The following is a 22,237-nucleotide window of genomic DNA, read 5'->3' as shown; positions in this document are numbered from 1 at the left end:
CCAAGAGTCAAAACCATTATTTCAATATGAGAGGAAATTATTGATGTATTTTTTTTAGGGAGTGAATCCATAGCTTTCTTAACCTAAAAGAGAACCACAATATTCTAACACGCGTATGTGTGTGTGAATATATACACATATGTATATATTCACACACACACATGTACATACATGTGCGTACACGCGCGCATGTACGCACGCACACGCACACACACACACACGTGTGTGTGTGTTTCCTAAGCTGGAAACACAAATCAGAGGGTATGGAGATCATTAATTATCTCAAAATGTTTTATCAAATTCAGTAAATGGATTTATCAAGCATGTCAACTATGTGCCAGGCACAGGGACCTAAAGATAACCAAGACCTAAAGTCTGGCCTTGTTGAGGGTGAGAAGAATACCTACATGCACACCACATATTATCTTTCTCATCTGCAGCCACTCAGTCCCTTACAAATATTAAAACCACCAAATCTGGCACCTGGATAAGACGGATATATAATTGATATAAAATCTGAATACTACACATTGGACTTCATCAAAATTAAAATTTAGTTTCTCATTTTGGCACCTTAACAATATATAAAACTTATAGGCAAAGAGATGTGACAATTAAATGCAATTGGAGCTCCTGGATGGGATCCTAGACCAGAAAAATGACAGATGGCAAAATTTAAGCAAGGTCTTTAAAAGAGTTAATGGTTAATAGTATTTCCTGGATTGGGTAACTGTACTATGGTTACATTCAGTAGACAGTTGGGGAAGCTAATGCAGGATAGCATACAGGAACTCAGTCCTCACTATTTATTATTCTATAAATCTAAACTTATTCAAAAATAAATTTTAAGAACAGAGTAAGAAAAAATGATTAAAAATAATATCCATGGGTATCTTTGATATAGATCTAAAATTAATAGAACAGCAGTTGTGAACAAATATTTCAAACTCATATCTACCTCAACTTACTTTTTGAGTCTCACAGTTGGGTTCACAGCTGTGATTCATGAACCGGGAGCAATTTCCTTTCTGAGTGGCATCGATTATCTAGGGAAAAGAATAATTTAAGAGTTAAAAATGAGACCTTAAATATATGTGCATTTTGCAAAAGAAAAGCATCTGGCAAATTAAACACCCTTAATATCCTGTTCCTTTAGAGAACTCTCTCACATAACTTTACACATCACAGTGTCAAATATCCAGCTTCTTAATTCTGAAGAGATCTGCTATCAACATTTCACCTCTGGGTCAAATTATCTCCATATTGATCAATGTCTCATTTTCTTTTAGCTATTTCTTACATCCTATTATACTGCAAACTTACTTCACGTGTATAAAACTTCATTTTAAAATGCATGCATGAAATACCACAGTATGTAGCTTTCAAGTTTGGGTATGTATCTAAATCCACTGGAGAGCTTGTTAAAACTCTTGCTGGGTCCACTCTAACAGTGAGAATCAGCAGATCCAAGGATAAGTTCCTACAACTTGCATTTCCAGACTGAACAGAGGCAGACACGAGAATCTAGCTAAATTTATTAAGTCAGTCATTAAAGAAATTGTAAATGGTTTTCCTCACTAACAAACAACTTTTTTGGAAAACAATTTTCATAAAAGCATATTTGTGTCAATATATAATGGGCTTATTGTCACTTATTAATACGTCCTAGGCCAGGGGCGGTGGCCAGGAGGAGCAACCCCACGTCCAAGGAGCGGTGGCTGCACGGGAGCAGGAGGGCCTAGAGGAGCTATTCCACGTTCAAAGTCAGGAGAGGAAACGGTGAGGAGATATCCCTCATGCAAGATAAGGAGCAGCGGCTGTGCTTTGCTGGAGCAGCCGTGAAGAGATACCCCACGTCCAAGGTAAGAGAAACCCAAGACGGTAGGTGTTGCAAGAGGGCATCAGACAGCAGACACACTGAAACCATACTCACAGAAAACTAGTCAATCTAATCACACTAGGACCACAACCTTGTCTAACTCGATGAAATTAAGCCATGCCCATGGGGCCACCCAAGACGGGTGGGTCAGGGTGGAGAGGTCTGACAGAATGTGGTCTACTGGAGAAGGGAATGGCAAACCACTTCAGTATTCTTGCCTTGAGAATCCCATGAACAGTGTGAAAAGGCAAAATGATAGGATACTGAAACAGGAACTCTCCAGGTCAGTAGGTGCCCAATATGCTACTGGAGATCAGTGGAGAAATAACTCCAGAAAGAAAGAAGGGATGGAGCCAAAGCAAAAACAATACCCAGGTGTGGATGTGACTGGTGATACAAGCAAGGTCCGATGCTATAAAGAGCAATATTGCATAAGAACATGGAATGTCAGGTCCATGAATCAAGGCAAATTGGAAGTGGTCAAACAAGAGATGGCAGAGTGAACATCGACATTCTAACAATCAGCGAACTAAAATGGACTGGATTGGGTGAATTTAACTCAGATGACCATTATATCTACTACTGCAGGCAGGAATCCCTTAGAAGAAATGGAGTAGCCATCATGGTCAACAAGAGTCCGAAATGCAGTACTTGGATGCAATCTCAAAACCAAAGAATGATCTCTGTTCGTTTCCAAGCCAAACCATTCAATATTACAGTAATTTTGCCCCAGATATCACAGTATCACAGTTTTTGCCCCAACCAGTAACGCTGAAGAAGCTGAAGTTGAACAGTTCTATGAAGACCTAAAAGACCTTTTATAACTAACACCCAAAAAAGATGTCCTTTTCATTTAGGGGACTGGAATGCAACAGTAGGAAGTCAAGAAACACCTGGAGTAACAGGCAAATTTGGCCTTGGAATACAGAATGAAGCAGGGCAAAGGCTAATAGAGTTTTGCCAAGAGAATGCACTGGTCATAGCAAACACCCTCTTCCAACAACACAAGAAAAGACTCTACACATGGACGTCACCAGATGGTCAACACCGAAATCAGACTGATTATATTCTTTGCAGCCAAAGATGGAGAAGCTCTACACAGTCAGCAAAAACCAGACCAGGAGCTGACTGTGGCTCAGATCATGAACTCCTTATTGCCAAATTCAGACTTAAATTGAAGAAAGTAGGGAAAACCACTAGACCATTCAGGTATGACCTAAATCAAATCCCTTATGATTATACAGTGGAAGTGAGAAATAGATTTAAGGGACTAGATCTGATAGATAGAGTGCCTCATGAACTATGGAGAGAGGTTCGTGACATTGTACAGGAGACAGGGATCAAGACCACCCCCATGGAAAAGAAATGCAAAAAAGCAAAATGGCTGTCTGCGGAGGCCTTACAAATAGCTGTGAAAAGAAGAGAAGCGAAAAGCAAAGGAGAAAAGGAAAGATATAAGCATCTGAATGCAGAGTTCCAAAGAATAGCAAGGAGAGATAAGAAAGCCTTCCTCAGTGATCAGTGCAAAGAAACAGGGGAAAACAACAGAATGGGAAAGACTAGAGATCTCTTCAAGAAAATTAGAGATACCAAGGGAACATTTCATGCAAAGATGGGCTCGATAAAGGACAGAAATGGTATGCACCTAACAGAAGCAGAAGATATTAAGAAGAGGTGGCAAGAATACACAGAAGAACTGTACAAAAAAGATCTTCATGACCAAGATAATGACGATGGTGTGATCACTCACCTATAGTCAGAAATCCTGGAATGTGAAGTCAAGTGGGCCTTAGAAAGCATCACTACGAACAAAGCTAGTGGAGGTGATGGAATTCCAGTTGAGCTATTTCAAATCCTGGAAGATGATGCTGTGAAAGTGCTGCACTCAATATGCCAGCAAACTTGGAAAACTCAGCAGTGGCCACAGGACAGGAAAAGGTCAGTGTTCATTCCAATCCCAAAGAAAGGCAATGCCAAAGAATGCTCAAACTACCGCACAATTGCACGCATCTCACAGGCTAGTAAAGTAATACTCAAAATTCTCCCAGCCAGGCTTCAGCAATACATGAACTTCCAGATGTTCCAGCTGGTTTTAGAAAACGCAGAGGAACCAGAGATCAAATTGCCAACATCCGCTAGATCATGGAAAAAGCAAGAGAGTTCCAGAAAAACATCTATTTCTACTTTATTGACTATGCCAAAGCCTTTGACTTTGTGGATCCCAATAAACTGTGGAAAATTCTTAAAGAGATGGGAATACCAGACCACCTGACCTGCCTCTTGAGAAACCTATATGCAGGTCAGGAAGCAAAAGTTAGAACTGGACATGGAACAACAGACTGGTTCCAAATAGGAAAAGGAGTACGTCAAGGCTGTATATTGCCACCCTGCTTATTTAACTTATATGCAGAGTACATCATGAGAAACACTGGGCTGGAAGAAGCACAAGCTGGAATCAAGATTGCCGGGAGAAATATCAATAACCTGAGATACGCAGATGACACCACCCTTATGGCAGAAAGTGAAGAGGAACTAAAAAAAGCCTCTTGATGAGAGTGAAAGAGGAGAGTGAAAAGTTGGCTTAAAGCTCAACATTCAGAAAACGAAGATCATGGCATCTGGTCCCATCACTTCATGAGAAATAGATGGGGAAAGAGTGGAAACAGTGTCAGACTTTATTTTTTGGGGCTCCAAAACCACTGCAGATGGTGATTTTGGAAAAGCAGAGACATTACTTTGCCAACTAAGGTTCGTCTAGTCAAGGCTATGGTTTTTCCTGTGGTCATGTATGGATGTGAGAGTTGGACTGTGAAGAAGGCTGAATGCCGAAGAATTGGTGCTTTTGAACTGTGGTGTTGGAGAAGATTCTTGCGAGTCCCTTGGACTGCAAGAAGATCCAACCAGTCCATTCTGAAGGAGATCAGCCCTGGGATTTCTTTGGAAGGAATGATGCTAAAGCTGAAACTCCAGTACTTTGGCCACCTCATGTGAAGAATTGACTCATTGGAAAAGACTCTGATGCTGGGAGGGATTGGAGGCAGGAGGAGAAGGGGACGACAGAGGATGAGATGGCTGCATGGCATCACTGACTCGATGGACTGAGTCTGAGTGAACTCCGGGAGTTGGTGATGGACAGGGAGGCCTGGCGTGCTGCGATTCATGGGGTCGCAAAGAGTCGGACACAACTGAGCGACTGAACTGAACTGAACTATTGTCACTTTTAAATGGTTTAATAAAAAAATATTTTCAACTTCTCAGCTTTTAATATATTGATAAATATAATCCACATAAACAAAAGCTCTTTAGGAGACAATGATTTTTAAGAATTGTAGTATGAAACATGCATGTTTACATTTACATATACATGCAAATATTTCTCCCTCATCCTTTTTTTAAGCAAATAGAAAAAAACTATACACATTGTTCAGCTCCTTATTTTTGCCACTTATATTTCAGTGGCAATATTATATTGATATTATAGTCCATACCAATGACCCCTTTCAAACTCAACAATTTCCAGATCTGCTTCAAAACAAACATATTCATGCCACTTACCTCATCATTCTTCAGGGCCATGAAATAGTAGTGGATGTTTTTGTTTCGTGCATACTCCTTTACCCGGGCTTTAAACTCTTTATGATCAAGTACCTCTCCACAATATTCCAGGACAAAGGTGTTCCTGGCCAAAAAGAGAAAAAGAAGTCTGTTAGTTTTCTCTAACATTTATCAATAGTCATGATTAAGCTCTCTTCTTGGCTTCTTTCAGTTAGCTTCTACTCTTGATTGTTCTTTAGTAGTTACTCATCTGTTTCTTCTCTATTGAAGGTATTAATTCTCAGTCTCTTCTCTCTCCCTTTATAAAAGCTCATTCTCACCAATGATTTCAAGTATTACCTCCATGTAAACAAATACTTCTCTATGCCTTACTCCCAAGTTCTGACAAGAAATGACCTACCTGGAAGTTTTCTCTAATCCTTGCAAAATACACTTGCCCTGGGAATTCCCTGGGCCAGTGTGTAGGACTTGGTCTTTCACTGCTATAGCCTGGGGTTCATTCCCTGGTCAGGGAACTAAGATCCCCCCAAGACACAAAGCAAAAAAATAAACGAACATACCCTAACATTAACCACTGGCATTCCCTGGTGGCTCAGTGGTAAAGAATCCACCTGCTAATGCAGGAGACATGGATTCCATCCCTGGTCCAGGAAGATCCCCTGGAGTAGGAAATGGCAACACATTCCAGTAGTCTTGCCTGGGAAATCCCATGACAAAGAAGCCTGGTGGGCAAAGAGTCAGACACAACTAAGCGACTGAACCGCAACAAATACCCAAGAGACTTTTTAAATGTAAAAATGCAAATCATTTGTATTTGCAATCAGTATATTTCTTTTTTCGGGGAGGGGGGCCATGCTAAAAAAATGCTATGCTTAAAACTTTCTTTAAGAAGCCGGAAACAAATACTTAGAATAGTTAAATCCACAGAAATGGCAGATTTAGAGGTTGCCAAAGGTTGGGAAGAGGGAGCAACAAGGAGATTCTGCTGATTGGGTTAAGGAGTTTCCTTTAGGGGTGACAGAAATTTCTGTAACTAGACAAAGGTGATAGCTGCCCAACATCTGCTGATGCTGAATTGTTCAGTTGTATCAGACTTTTTGCCAGCCTTTGGACTCTAGCCTGCTAGGATCCTCTGTCCATGCCTGAAAAATCTCATGGATGGAGGAGCCTGGTGGGCTACAGTCCAAAGGGTCACAAAAAAAATTGAACATGACCGAGCAACTAAACACACAACAACAACAACATTAGTTCAACCTGGACAGCATTGTCTTCCATTCCTACAACCTAAAACTGGAGGGTTTGGTAGGGATTTGCTTGTTTTTTTGGTGGAGTCTGTCATATTTTAACACTAACTAGTAGTTTTGTTCCAAATACCTACTTACACTGTGCACATCTGACAGTATGTCCTTGTTAAGTGGGAATACTCTAAAAGTGAACATCTAAATAGCTTGGAATCAGAAGTTTATAAAACTGGTATTACCATCAGCATATGGAAGTTACATGAGTGAAGGTGTCAGAAACATGGCAACATTAAGTCCCAATATATTTTACCAAAGCAGGGTTCTTTGTGAGTAGCTGAGGAAAGCTCAAGAGCTTCAGGAAATTTTAACCTGCTATGTGAACCAGTCACAGACTTTCTCCTCTCCCATTTCCTTCTTCATAAAAGAAATGGATTTCTGAGCCAACGAATAGTCTCTGTTGCATATAATAAGAATTTATATTTAAGTTGAAGCTATGTTAGTGCAGACTCTGCCAGAAGACAATAGTATCCATTACTAGCCCATAACAGAAGTTTATGTACAAACTGGAGTTTCTTTAAAAAATAAATACATTTAAAAAAAAAGATTCTCCAAAAGAAAAACCTGGCTAGCTTCAGTAGAATAAAAGCTGCATCTAGATCAGAGTTAGTGACTTTAGAAACGCACTGGACTGCCCTGGGAAATACTGAGTGTGATGTCTAATAATAGACGAGAAGCTTGTCTATTATTTAAAATATTATAATGGATCCACCGAGTTTGGATATGGAATATATTTAGATGATTCGGTGAGATATGTTTCAAAGAAACAATTTAAAAATGGTTATGAACCCAGATATTGTGATAATACTTTGTAGAAAAGAGAAATATGACGTTTCTACTATTTACTTTTTTTTAAATGAAACATGTTTTTCTGATTGGTTCTTAAAAAGACAGAGTGATATGAATATCAATTCCAACCTTTCAAAAGATACATGAGGATTCCTGTCAGAAAACTAAAGTACCTGGTTGCTTTGAATCCTCACAACAAAAAGATTAAAACCCCTCACCCCATTCCAATTCCCATTCAAGTGTAGCCATATGCTTAGGATTCTGAAAGAATAGCTGTGCTTTAGTCACCAGAAGCCAGCAACTGTTTTATTTTCTTCCTTTATTCCTTTGATGTATTTTTAAAAATTCTTCCATCATAAACACATGTAATCTATATATACTTAACTTTAAAGAAAAAGACAATCAACTTTCATAAGAATACTTAAATATACTATGTAGAAAAAATTAGTGGCTAAAGGAAATACTGAATATGGTAGAAAATAAACTGTTTTATTACATTACATATAAAAGTAACATGAGTTAGACAGAAGGCAACATTTATTCATTCAAAAATGTTTACTGTTTATCAAGTATGCTTTAATTCTCTATTCTAATATCCTTAGATACTCTTCACCACTCTTATCCCAACTTACATAGACTCACTGTTATAGATTCTGTCCTAACTCCTTTTTACAGAATTTCATGGGGATTTTGGGGGTCTACACAAATACTTGGTAATTACCTGGAATTAAAGGTAATGTGACTATCAGACTAAGAAGGACTTGCCTATTCCAAACATCACAAGGGACAAACTGCTCTCTCATATATATAGAGAAGAGATTTCTATTTAATTTCCTAAACCTAACTTACGAAGGAAGGTCTTTAGCAGCTCTTAAGCCCCAGCCTTTCTTTTCCGTGAGGATGACTTCCACATCTGCATGCTGTTTCCTCTGAAACCGTCTATTGGAACAATAATCCCCATTTGGACACCGAGAAGAACTGAAAAGAGACAGCGAGAAAATTAATTCTTCAAAGCAGCAAAAGAACCAAAAACGTATTCACTAGAATTATGTAAATATATCTGTATCTTTATGGCATAATCAGCATATGTGTGGTAAACCTCCAAGTGACCCTTCCTCAATAATTCTTCCCATCATGAAGGGACTCCTTAGAACTGAGTGCCTACACTGTTAGTTAAACACATGGTATCCAAAATACAGTCTCTCAACTAGTCACTACCCCTCCCTCAGTGTTAAGACACATTTCCAGACTGCATGGAAGCCTGCGGCACTCTGACGACTATGCAGAGCTAACTTATTCTCAATCGGTGCACCTTCTCTTATATTCAACTCCAGTCATCACTAATTTCATCTTTTGAATGTAGCTAACTACTTGAGCTACATGTAAGCAAAACCAAAGTCATCGTTAAACATATCCTTGTTCAGAGTAAGCACTACATGAAGAAGCAAGGTTCTTCCATAATGGATTCTGGAATAAAATAAAAAATTTACTGAATTCTTAATAGTCCAAAGCTGACGGGCTCCTCTGCCCATGGAATTTTCCAGGCAGGAATACTCAAGTGAGTTGCCATTTCCTACTTCCAAGGATTTTCCCGACCCAGGGATGCAACCTGCATCTCTTGCATCTCCAGCACTGGCAGGTGGATTCTTTACCACTAGCACCACCTGGGAAGCCCCCTTATACTATAAAGCACCTTAATAATCTTTTGATGGTTAAAAATGATACAATTTTCATTCTGATTGTTTTTTAAAAATCACATTTTTTAATGTAAAGATATTTACTATTTACATGAAAAATACTGAACCAAATGTCTATCAATAGAAGATTAATAATTACACGTTAACTATGAATAGAATACACAATATAGGCAAGGGGAAGATTTGGGTAGGTCAAAATATGTAGCTCTGACTAGGTCTCCAAAACATATTAAAAGCGTGTGTGGCAAGTGAGGGGGAACAAAGTTTCATCAGTACATACAGTAAGAATTTCATTTTTACACACAAAAAAGGAAATGTCTACCTCTGCTGCTACAGGCATAAAATTTACCTGGAAAAACTATACAAATAGAGGGATTGAGGCTTGCAACAAGACATTTTACTTTAAGCACTTTTGAAATGTTAGGATTTTAGTTCATTTTATAGTAAAAATTTAAAAATACCAACATTGACTTCTCAGGACATGAACCTTACAAGAGATAAAAGGAGACTCGGTAAAAATTAATATTGCTATATCAGCATTAGGGCTACCTTACAGAGCACTTTCAGTGTGTATCATAATCTAATGCACAATGTGAGGGAAATCTGTCTCCTTATAAACTGGAGACTGGCGTTTTCATCTCTAGTTTCACATGGGAGATTTCATGGCTCATAAATACTCAACAGTAGGTAGGAGGAGAAAAGTCAAAATTTTACTCTTAATAATTCTTCTCAATATTTAGAGACATTTAATAGAATAAGTGAGCAAAAGCAGAGCATTCTGATTTACTTACCATTCAATCATGAGAAGACGATTAAGACAATCTTCCCCACATGCTATTTCACCTTGAGCTCTTTCATCTTTAGAAAGAGGTGTACACTCACATTGCATTCGCTTAATATCCCGATGGGATTTATTCTTCTTTCTATTAGGTAAAATTTTATTAAAATTGGTTAAATAAATGTCCTAGCAATGATACAATATACACAGTCAAAAAATGCCAAATTTCATTTGTTTTCCCTTTAATGATTCTGGTTCAGTCAATCATTTAAAAAGAAAAAATGTCGAACCACTAAGCATTTATGAGACTGAAAACACAAAGAACTGTGTTACAAAATAGATGAGAGGCAACCTCAGCCTTGGCAAATGGGAAGATGGGATAAGCTCAAGTCTATCGCCTTCTTTCCTGCTGCTGCTGCTAAGTCGCTTCAGTCGTGTCTGACTCTGTGCGACCCCATAGACAGCAGCCCACTAGGCTTCTCTGTCCCTGGGATTCTCCAGGCAAGAATACTGGAGTGGGTTGCCATTTCCTTCTCCAATGCAGTGAAAGTGAAGTCGCTCAGTCGTGTCCGACTCTTAGCGACCCCATGGACTAGAGCCCACCAGGCTCCTCCGTCCACGGGATTTTCCAGGCAAGAGTACTGGAGTGGGGTGCCATTGCCTTCTCCGTCTTCTTTCCTAGTCCTTGTCATCTAAGCCTCAAATTCTGAGCAGTTTCAAGTTAGTACTCATATTTGGCTCCAGAGGAAAATTGGAAAACTCATGAGTATCAGGTAATAACACAGCTGATTAATTAAAGTTAAGTTTAAGAATCAGTCCTTATGGACTCCTTTGTGGTCCAGTGGTTAAGACTTCATGCTTCCACTGCAAGGGGATACAGGTTCGATCCCTGGTAGGGAAACTAAGATCCTGTATGCTGCCATGTGGTCAAAAAAAAACAAACAATCAGTCCTCATGGTTATACAAATAATAGTTGAGATACTAGGCTGAGGAAGATAAGGGGCTGCTAAAAAACAAAACAAACAAACTAAAAAAACAAAAACAGTTTTTAATCAAGAATCTACCTCAATCAAACCCTTTAGAGACTCCTTCAGCAACATCATTTTTGTGCAAATCCTGTTTAAAAAAAATTCAAGGACAGATGACTAAGTTCCCTTTCTTAAGATCAGGGAACTATGATTTACTCTTCAACTAACAGACAAGTGAAGAGCACAGCTGCTGCTCTAGGCGACTGTCTTAATCTCCTAACTAATCTGCTTTCACCTTCAACATTAGTTCTTCTACAGTCCCAGTTTTAGAAAGTACCTAACCAGGGTCATGAGAGTTTTCATTTTTCACCAAGTTGCAATAATAAGAATGATTCATCTGGATCAATTTAAGACATAACTCATTAATACACATAAGAATATGCTTTGCCTGAAGAAAGATGACCAAAGATAAACAAAATACCTTCTTGCAAGTACTTAAAAGCTATATATAAAAGCAGTAGTTTTATTTTGCATTGCTCCAAAAGGCCAGATGAGGACTAACGAGCCCAGATTTCTTTCATGTAAGCCTATTTTCACTAGACATAAGAATGCTCATACTTGACAGTAACTTGTTTTCTCAGTGGGTTCTACAAATGCCCAGCATATGTCAAGCACTTTAAAATGTTGCATATGTACTAAGTCGCTTCAGTTGTGTCCAACTCTTTGCAACCCTATGGACTGTGGCCTGCCAGACTCCTCTGTCCAAGGGATTCTCCAGGCAAGAATACTGGAGTGGGTTGCCATGCCCCTCTCCAGGATTTCAAATGTTGTGTATATATATAAATGCCTCCCCCTCTAGAAGGCCCTCAAATGCCTCTCACCAACCAAATTTATTGTGTATAGTCTTATATGTATCTGAAACTCACTGCTAAATAAAATCCAGAGAGTTGGGTTAATTTTATTTCTATTCCTGTACAAAGATCATGTAAGTTGCATGACTCTACTCACAAAATACCTAAGGAGTACTACTTAAAATAGTCAATATTTTGAAGTTAAACCTAATTTACAACTAGATACAAATGAATGTTACTATAAGAGGCTCTTTTTATCCTTCAAAAAAAAAAAGTGTTTTTTTTTTAAATAGGAAAAACTTCTGATGGGTCTAACGTTAAGATGAAGTCTTTTACCTTTTCCACAGTGGAAAATGTCTTCATTTTAAAAAATTCTGAATGCTTAAAGGGATGATGGCTAAGTTGATTCTCAACTAGAGGAGAAATTTCCAAAAGGAGGTAGGTGATTAGGAGACTATAAACTTTTTAAACACATATTCAACATATATTTACATTGAGAAAATTAAGACTATCAGAAAGAGGTGAAAGAAAGTTGACCAAGAAGCTCTGCTCTAGAGAATTATGTTTTCATTAGCCTATTCTCATTATACCTTATTTCATGTGAGGGATTTTACCATTTATTTCCTAAAAACTCATCTTATTGCCAAGTTTAATCTATTAGCATCAGATTTAAAAATATGACAAAAGAACACTGTGTTTCAATCTAGTTCTAGTTTGTAAAGTACCTAAAGATATTTTTCAAAAATCTTCACAATGAAGAAAAAAAAAAAATCCAACCTAACTTTTTTCTTCTCTAAGATCAGACTATTTTGCTGGAGCTTTGTTCCACTTTCTATTCCAGGTTCACATGTAAAAAGAAATTTAAGAAAAACTGGGCTGCTCTATATACTTTGGTTTTAATGTACTTCTAGAACCAAAGAGGTAAAGGGAGGAAAAAAAAAAAGCAGATATCCCCTCCCTGAGAGGAAAAAAAAATTGAGGGAGGGACTCTAACACCACCAAATCTAAATAGACAAATATACTTTTTAGATTTTTTAATTTACATTTTATCACACAACATATTTCATAAAATTGAGCTCATATATTAACTTCTGAAAGCTAAGTTTTTTCCTACAAAAAGAGGTTAAAACTTCTCAGACAAGTATTAATTTGGCTTACCTTTCTGTTAAATAAACATTTTCTTCAATCAGATCAAAGTAACAAGGCATCTTCCCTTGCTTGGCATATTCCTTCCACCGCTGGGGGTCCCTGAAGTCCTCCATGACACAGGAAGGCCCAACCAGCGCTGAGCCGAGAGGCACTGTTGTCTCTCCCTGATCTATCTCCATTCGAACTTTCTTTCTGTCCTGAAGCTCACCATCACTTTCAGAATCACTCTCCAATTCCTGTCTTCTTTTTTTAAGAGGCCCTCTATCTTTCATATCATTTCTGTCTAAGTTTTTCAGAAGATCTTTCTTCTCACTCACAGCCAAAGAGTCCTTAATGGAATTGCTGCTTATTTCAGGTGCTTGCACTGAACCCTTGTCCTTCTGAAGGGACAGAAAAAATTTACTGGACTGACTTGAAAAGTGAGATCCTCCACGTTGATCCCAATTCTCCTCCTCTTCTCGGTCATCTGTTAAGGAATCTGGTACCTGCCCTTGAATTCGATCATACACAACCCCAGCTCCTGGCGGTCTACTTGCTGATCTTGGATCCCAGTAGCCATTGCCTTGCCAGTAATTGCGTGCCCCGCTATACTGTTCTGCACTTTGCTGATACTTGTGTCCACCACAGGCTCCATAGCTGCTGTCAGGTTGCTGATACGTGGTGGTAGGCTTTTCTTGTTGAGACAAGTCCCACCCTAGGTTTCTGAGCTCCTCTGATGAAAGGAAGCCATCCACTCGGGAGATCTCACAAGAAGAATAACTTGAGTCTGTTTTTCCCAGTCGACTATCTGGCCTGTTAGGAAAAGCAGTCTGTTGCCGAGACTTATTTGAGACATCTTCAAAATCATCAGAAGAATAAACTGGTAGCTCTTCTTGCTGCTGAGAAACTATTTTAGCTTTCACTGTTTCCTCAGAATTTGAATGACCTAGAGGGTCGGATTTTATGTCTGGATGACTTGTACTATCAACCCCATCACTCTGCGGATGAGCAATTTCAGGCAGGTGATTATCTATCTGTTTTCGGCTGGGCTGTATAAAAGAAATTTCGGAATTTTTCTCTGCTGCTTTATGAAAGAAGAACTTCTCAGTTTGAGGACAGGCTTTACTTGTTATACTCTCAAATTTTTCCTCATATGAATGTCTCCTTGGCTCCAATCTCTCATCTTCCCAGTGATCAGAATAGTGTCTGTAACTCTGACTGCTCCGAGAAGAACAAGGACTAGTTTCTTCCATGGTCAAAGTAGAATTCTTTGGCACAACCACAACAGACTGAAGACGGTTTCTTGGAATACTGCTATCATCAGAATCTGTATCCTCTGAATCACTTTCATCACTTGAACTTTCAGAAGAACCAGAATACTCTTCATGGAGAGTAGATACAATCTCTGAGGCATGACCACTGCTGTCACATTTTAAGGTATATGTTATACCATCACTGTCCTCCATAGTTAAATTCAAATCACAAGAAGAAAACACAACTTCTGAGTCATCAGAAGTATGTGCATGTCCTCTTCCACGTTCTTCATCTAAAGAGATCTCTGGTCTTCCTCTTCTATCAGGCAATAAAGAATTCCCTTCTTCGTGAGCCTCCTGCACACATTTCTCAGACAGTCCATTATTATGCCTGTTATCCCATGAAGCAAATCCCCTTCCTGAATCAGGAAGGTCACTACCTACTTCTATTACTGTTTCTTTCTCTGCATGCTTTAAAAACTCTGAGTTTTTACTCTTCGGCACAGCATCCAAAACTGGAGATATCTTCTCTCCACACTGCAAGAGAGTTAAACTGTTCACTTTTATTCCTGGGGGAAGACTCTGAAGAGATGAAGCAATACATGAGCTCCCTGGAGTTTGATATAAATCATCAAAATGATTAACAGAAGCTGAACTAGTACTACCAACACTCTGCTTATATTCTCCACATGCAAATTTTGAGTGCTGATCAGTTAGATTTCCATTATCACATATAACTGTTTTTGATTTCAAATGCACATTCATAAAGCTATTTGAAGACATCTTCGTGACTAAAGGCTCAATATTTTCAGCTCCGGAATGACATGAAGAAGGGTGGTTGTCATTTGAAGTACAGTATATATCTGAATCTTTGGTTTTACAGTAAGAAACTCTCACCTCAACTGGTTCTTTAACAACTGTTTTGGAATAATCTATAGTCATAACTGGCAAAGATATGAGTTGATCTTGGTGTGGTGTCACCAGAGGTTCTGTTTCTCTAAATGGGCTTTCTGACTTACTATGCTTCATGCAAGTATCATCCAAGTCTTTTTCTTTACATCTATTAATATTCTGAAATCCATTTGATGAAAGCATGCATGTTTTGACCAAGGGGGATACCTCTGATCCAGTCACACTATCATCAGAAGACATCAAAACAGTGTCATGTTTAGAAGTGCAAAATGCTGCCAAATCAGATTCTGCCCCTGGAGACCCATTTATATTTAATTCTGTGGGACAATAACTTCTTAACTGATCATTCTTCACTTTACATAAAGAGTCTACTTCCTTAATACTATCATGGCTATCATGTCCTATAAATTCAGACTTAAAAACAGGTGATCCATCTAGCTTTTTAAAAGTAGGTGAATCATTTAATCGATTTGATGGAGATGGAGACCGAGTCTTCTCTCTCTCAGGAATTTTACTAATCACTCTTAATTCACTACCTTTTGAACAAGGAGTCTGTAAACTAAAAGAATGAGACTGTTTGGTTTCCTCATTCAATTCTGTACAACAGAAAGAATTTTTAAATTTATCAGACTTGGATACAGGTTTTGAAGGGGCAGATTTGTAACGGGAAGCATTGTTATCATGCTTGGAATATGATGACCCCCGTCGGAATCCGAGTTCATTGAGGGGAGAACAACATCTTTTCATTGCTTCATTTTCTGAAGTCCTTTTGGATTCTCTTTCTAATTTGGAAGAATACTTTCCTCTTTTCTCAATCTCTAAGTAAGAGGACTCAGTTTTACAGTCTCGGTCAGACTTAGAATAGGATGATGATGTCCTTAGGTCTCTGTAAGAGGAAGAATGAGATGAGGTGCGCCTTGAGTATGTCTTCTTATACTCATCTTCTGAGTCAGAACTCTCTCTCGCCCTGCTATCTGTATATGCCCGAGAATAGCGAGTCCTTTCTCGATAGGGGGAACTCCTATGGTAGCGACGATCAGAGTCATAATAATGGGATCGTTCTGACCGAGAATAAGATAAACTAGTTCTAGAGCCTCTGTCAGATCTAGACCGAGATCTGCTCCTCCTTCGTTCTCTCTCTCTACAGCGAGAAGATATATACCGAGTATCTCTTTCAAGTTTTGAGTAGCTAAAATATTTATCATCTCTCTCTGTTTTAGATCGTGAAGATTTCCCTAAATCCTCACTTTTTAAAGTTGCTAAGCTCTTCTTTGAATCTCTTTCTCTGTCAATGTTTGCTGAAAATTTTAAATCATGCGATCTTTGACTTGAGGAAGTCCGTACAGAATCTTCATCAGATTCTGAACCAAGAAAGGTGCCTTCAGATTGTGAGGATTTCTTCTTAGAACCTGTTTTTTTACAGCCCAGACTACTTTTAGAACTATCTGGAGTTTCTTCTTCCTTCCCAATATGGGAATCTTCTTTTTGTGAAGGGATATCTGCTTGCTCATTCAAACTGTGAGTTATGTGTTCTTCTGAACTATTAGATACAGGGTCCTGTTTAGTGTCCACTTCTGATGATTCTGGTACAATTGTTACTGGTGGCTCCTTCAAGGCTCTAGCAGCTACATCTACGGGTGCTGTCATCAGAACTGTAACTGGTGTGTGTGGCAAGGCCACTGGCTCTGTTACTGGTGCTGGTGATGAGGGTGTTGTGGCTTGGGGAGGTGGAGGTGGTGGAGGTGGAGATGAGGGTGGCGAGTCTACAGTTGTTGATTCTGCTCTGACTGCTGGTAATGGTGCCATGGGAGGAGATGGAGATGCCACTGCTGTGGTGGCAGTCAGCAGTGGCCTGGATGTTACATGAAGCAGATGTTTCTTAAAATGGATTTTGCCCAATTCTACCCTTGATTTCGGTGGCGAAGATTCTTCTGTAGTAGATAATGTATCTCCAATGTCCGTCTTAACTTTAGGGGTCGAGTCTACTTGAAGAGGTACAACTGGGGAATTTGGAGTATCATTTTGCTTTTCATTGCCAAGTGCAGTCAGAAACCTGTTCTGCAAAGTTTTCTTTGTAAGGCTGAAGCTGAATGACACCTTCTGTCGTCCCTGTTCCTCCAAATTAACTTTTGTCTTGGTGCCTTTGGGCAAAAACCGACTAGAAGCAACACCTTTGAATATTGGTCCTTTGATGAAACCTGTTTTCGGCACATTTTCAATCTTTGCCTATGAATGAACAAAAAGAGCAGTTACTACTACAATAAAGTTACATTTAAATGGCTAGCATCACAGTTTACAATGTCAGAGAAATGAAAAGTCCTTTTTAATGACAAAAACAGCATGAATTTCATTAAGCTATAAAAGCATTGAAAAAAATCCTCTTTATTATGGAAAATTTTAAACATACCCATAGGTAAAATAGTTAAATAAACCTCTAAGTACCCATCCCCAGTTTCAACAATTATCCATATTTTTCTACTCTTATTGTCTCTTAAAGGATTTTACAGTTTTAGAACTATTTTCCAAGCAGAATTTTAAAAATAATCTAATGTGTATTTCAACATACACTATAAGAGGACATGTGGATAGACAGCAATAGCTAACATCTCCATCATGAAAATACTTTGTTCTTGTCCCTATCCTGTAAGAAACATCTTAAGTCATTACAACTAGTGGTCTTCTGGCATCATACAGAATCATCACTTGAAGGGACTACTTGAGGGGACTTCCCTGGTGGTCCAGTGGCTAGGGCTCCACACTCTTAGTGCAGGTGGCCCAGGTTCCATCCCTGATCGGGAAACTAGATCCCGCATGCCACAACTAAGAGCTCACATGCTTCTACTAAATATCCTATGTGCTGCAGTAAGACCCAGTGCAGCCACACAAATAAATAGATTGAAAAAAAAAGAGTCGCTTGGGTACTTGGTAGAAAATATAGATCTGTGACAAAACTCCAGGAAATATCAATTCAATAGCTCTAAAGTGAAAAAGAAGTTTGTTTTGTTTTCTGAAAACAAGCATCTCAGGCAATTCTGAGGGACTTCCTAGATGTGGGGAACCGCTGGTACAGAGCAGTTTCCCACCTCACTCATTTTACAGATGAGGTAACCAAACCAAATGAGAACCAGGCCTTTCTGCCTTCCTGGAAATCACTGTCCTGGCACATAACCACTACATCTGCTGGACCCCATACATACCCAGGCCAAGCAGACTTATCGTATTATCCTACTATAAGCAACAACTACAAAGTATATATCTAAGAAGACTCTACCCTTCATTATTTGCCAAACCACCAAAGGAACTGGTGGGCTTCAGAAGTTAAAGGCTTAACCTCGGTTGTAGACAAAACATCAGAAAAGTCTACAGCAACAAACTCAAGTCTAAATTAAAGATAGTACACTTGCCCTCTACATTTTTCTAATTGATGTTCTTTAATCAACTCTGGCTATTTAAGAGAACAGTTTTCTACTTCAACGTGGTAAAAATCTGAAATCAGTTTTCAAAAATTATACAGTAACCATTCAGGTGGGAAAGTAAACATTTTTACATGCATTATCACAGAGCAGTGGTCTTCAAATATTTCTTAAGAAAGAGAATTCACTGTTCAAATTAAATCTTACACGGAAACTCAGTGCATAAAAACAGTAAAAATTAACTGTCTTAAGTTGCCAGCTTCCTTTACCTTGACAAAAGGTCTTGAAGCTTGAAAGTTTAAAAACCATTTTCATGAAATATACAACATCCTCACAGGAATGAATTATTACAGATCCAAAAACAAAATTAAGCAAAAACTATTACTTCATTTCATATTCAAAATGATAGCTAAATTTTGAATGTTTTCAATCTCATAATCACTGAATACCTAATTAAATTACACTTACCTCATTTTCTTCTTCTCTATTGTCATCCAGCCAAGAAAGCATGCAAAAGAATAAAAAACAAATCATAAATACTTAAAATGGAATGAAATGTAAGTTTTTTATTAAAGCTTAGGATACATACAACCTCCAGGTATATTCTATATGGGTTATCTGTCCCTTCATAGCCTTAGTTACATTTAGCATAGCAAATATTCAATGAAGATAGTGTTATGCACTGTGCTAGGTGATGGAGAGAAAAGGTGATTAAAGCAGAGTCCTTCCCCTCAAGCAGCTCTTATGGTTCTCTGTAAACATAAAATATAACTGTTCTAAAAGTAACTCCAACATAATGGAGCAAATAAACACAAGGATAGAAGTATGCACAAGTATAACAGCAAAGAGGAAGATAAGCAACTTAGTTCAGTGGAAGGATAGGAATGCAAAGAATTGTTTTTAAAAGATCTTTTTAAAGACAGTAATGAAATTGTTAGGACATAATTAATAGTAGGAATCAGCCACAAATGTTTTTAATAGAAGAACACTTGCTTTGGTAAATAATATAATGTCAAGAGCAAAGAATAGGAAAGTTTGAAGGAAAGTTGATAGAATAGGGGTAAGAAGTCACAGGTAGTACTGAGTCTCCTGTGCCCTCGCCATAAAACATAAAAACATAATGCAAAAACATGCATTTAACTCTCCAGCATGAGATCATGCTAGAATGCCTTGTTTCTTCTTTGGAAAATCTACTACAGAAGAAAAACCAGAGGAATATGCAGCCAATTTTCTGTCAAAAATGTACAGTATGCAGATCTGCAGCTTACTGAAGAACTGTATTTAAAGAATTTTGACTATCCATGTCAACACAAAGACAAATCTCTGTTAGGTCACAGGACACACGTGGAAAAAGATTTAATTAACAGTTTTTGTCAGAGCAAGCTCAAAGAACCAAAGAATGACATGATTATTCAAATCGACCAATTAACCAACTTCTCAGGAAACACAGGAAGTTTCCAAAGGGAGGACGTGTATAATGAGAGAGATTTGGCCATATCAACAAGATTCATAAATATAAACAAGTCAGATAGTAAGGAAATGTATTTCAGATACCATGTTACACAGGAAATGGTTATACTTAAAAGGATATAATTTTATTTACTCTGGAAAAAGACAAGTTACAGGACCATAGCAATGCATCTCAAAGTATCAGAAAACTTAGAAGATAAAATAGCCTTATTTTTGCACAATTCCAAAAGTTGGACCTGTGACCAACAAAAGTACAGAATGACAGATTTTACCTCATTTTAAGTTAGAACATATTAGTTTCCTTTATTTGAAAAATACATGTACACAGGGAAAAACATAAAATTTACAAAAAGATATACAACTAAAATTAGATCTACCTAGAGGCGACTATTGTTATCTTTTGCATATCCTTTCAAAAAGTGTGTGCTTATATGGGCATACACATTGCTTTTAAAGGAGAAAAGACATACACAAATGGAAATTATACCTCTCTACCTTTTCTGGGCTGAAAGCCCTGGATATAATTACACATCAACGTACTTAAGATATAGCTCCAGTTGTAGTTCTACCAGCCTAACAGATATCTATAGGTCATTGGCATTTTTTTCTTTTTTCTGGGAAGTGCTTTTTTCAGCTCCTTTGCCACTGATTAGGTACTGAGTTGTTAGTCTTTCTTACTGCTTTATGAAAACAAAATATGAGGTAGCTGCAACTGGAATGTGCCTCTGTACTGCGTACTTTAGTTTCCTTGTCATCAGAAACATTTAAGAAAAATATGGATAAGAACTTAACCTAAGATCAGACACAATTCTTATCCTAGATATAAGGTTATAAAAGTGAGGCCCTAGAATGTCTCAATCCAGGATTTCAGTTTATTGAATTTCCTGAACCATACATCAGATACAGCATTTTATCTTGATTTTAATAAGTAAAGGATTTAAAGAGTGACTCCTTCCTAATCTTTAATGCTTTCTTATTAAAGCTCAAATATTCCTCAAATACTTAAAGCTGGTGTTTCTCATATCTGAGTGACACATGGGCCTCTTTATATTTTTTTCTTTGCTATTACATGTGAATCTGTATTACTTTTCCATTCAGTGCAGTAGATTTTTTTTTTTTTTGCTTTTCTTTTTTTAAACACCGAAAACATTATGTATCCGGGTATAGCCAATTAACAATGTGTGGCAGTTTCAGGTGAACAGTGAAGGGACTCAGCCACACATATACACATATCCACTCTCCCCTAAAGCCCCCTCCCATCCAGGCTGGCACATGACACTCTGCAGAGTTCCCTGTGCTATATATATTTGGGGGATCCAGATGAATGGTATATAAGAAATCCCTATTCCTTTTGAAATCATTCTATAAGCCTGAAATTATTTCAAAAATTTAATTATTTTTAAACATAAGATAATAAAATGTGAAAAAATATTAAATATCCTCAACAGAATACTTCATCCTTTAAGAATTTTTTTTTTTAAAGAGACTAATGGACTCTTGGGGATCCTAGAGCCTCAGCTAGAAAAACATTACCTGAAATCTTTCTAAATTTGTATTCAGGTAGGCATTGAACTCGACTCTATAATAAATAGAGTATAAAATTCAGTTCAGTTCAGTAGCTCAGTCGTGTCCGACTCTTTGCGACCCCATGAATCACAGCACGCCAGGCCTCCCTGTCCATCACAAACTCCCGGAGTTCACTCAGACTCAAGTCCATCGACTCAGTGATGCCATCCGGCCATCTCATCCTCTGTCGTCCCCTTCTCCTCCTGCCCCCAATCCCTCCCAGCATCAGAGTCTTTTCCAATGAGTCAGCTCTTCGCATGAGGGGGCCAAAGTACTGGAGTTTCAGCTTCAGCATCATTCCCTCCAAAGAAATCCCAGGGCTGATCTCCTTCAGAATGGACTGGTTGGATCTTCTTGCAGTCCAAGGGACTCTCAAGAGTCTTCTCCAACACCACAGTTCAAAAGCATCAATTCTTCGGCGCTCAGCCTTCTTCACAGTCCAACTCTCACATCCATACATGACCACTGGAAAAACCATAGCCTTGACTAGACGAAACTTTGTTGGCAAAGTAATGTCTCTGCTTTTGAATATGCCATCTAGGTTGGTCATAACTTTCCTTCCAAGGAGTAAGCGTCTTTTAATTTCATGGCTGCAGTCACCATCTGCAGTGATTTTGGAGCCCAAAAAAATAAAGTCTGACACTGTTTCCCCATCAATTTCCCCTGAAGTGATGGGACCG

General features: G+C 38.3%; 1 protein-coding gene across 1 annotated transcript in view; it reads right to left on the bottom strand.

Moving 5' to 3' along the window:
- SETD2 (SET domain containing 2, histone lysine methyltransferase) overlaps window positions 1-22,237 on the bottom strand; it is an 83,111-nt gene that overhangs the window by 40,500 nt on the left and 20,374 nt on the right. The window contains exons 2-7 of the mRNA XM_055558479.1: window positions 18,990-19,005; window positions 12,974-17,334; window positions 10,010-10,141; window positions 8,371-8,499; window positions 5,435-5,558; window positions 969-1,046 (exon numbers count right to left, since the gene is read on the bottom strand). Coding sequence (XP_055414454.1) covers window positions 969-1,046; window positions 5,435-5,558; window positions 8,371-8,499; window positions 10,010-10,141; window positions 12,974-17,334; window positions 18,990-19,005 — 4,840 coding nt within the window. The remainder of the gene's footprint in view (window positions 1-968; window positions 1,047-5,434; window positions 5,559-8,370; window positions 8,500-10,009; window positions 10,142-12,973; window positions 17,335-18,989; window positions 19,006-22,237) is intronic.

This window comes from Bubalus kerabau, chromosome 20, assembly GCF_029407905.1.
Source record: "Bubalus kerabau isolate K-KA32 ecotype Philippines breed swamp buffalo chromosome 20, PCC_UOA_SB_1v2, whole genome shotgun sequence".
Lineage (NCBI taxonomy): Eukaryota > Metazoa > Chordata > Mammalia > Artiodactyla > Bovidae > Bubalus > Bubalus kerabau.
The sequence above is the reverse complement of the archived record's forward strand: the minus strand, read 5'-3'. Positions and strand labels throughout refer to the sequence as shown.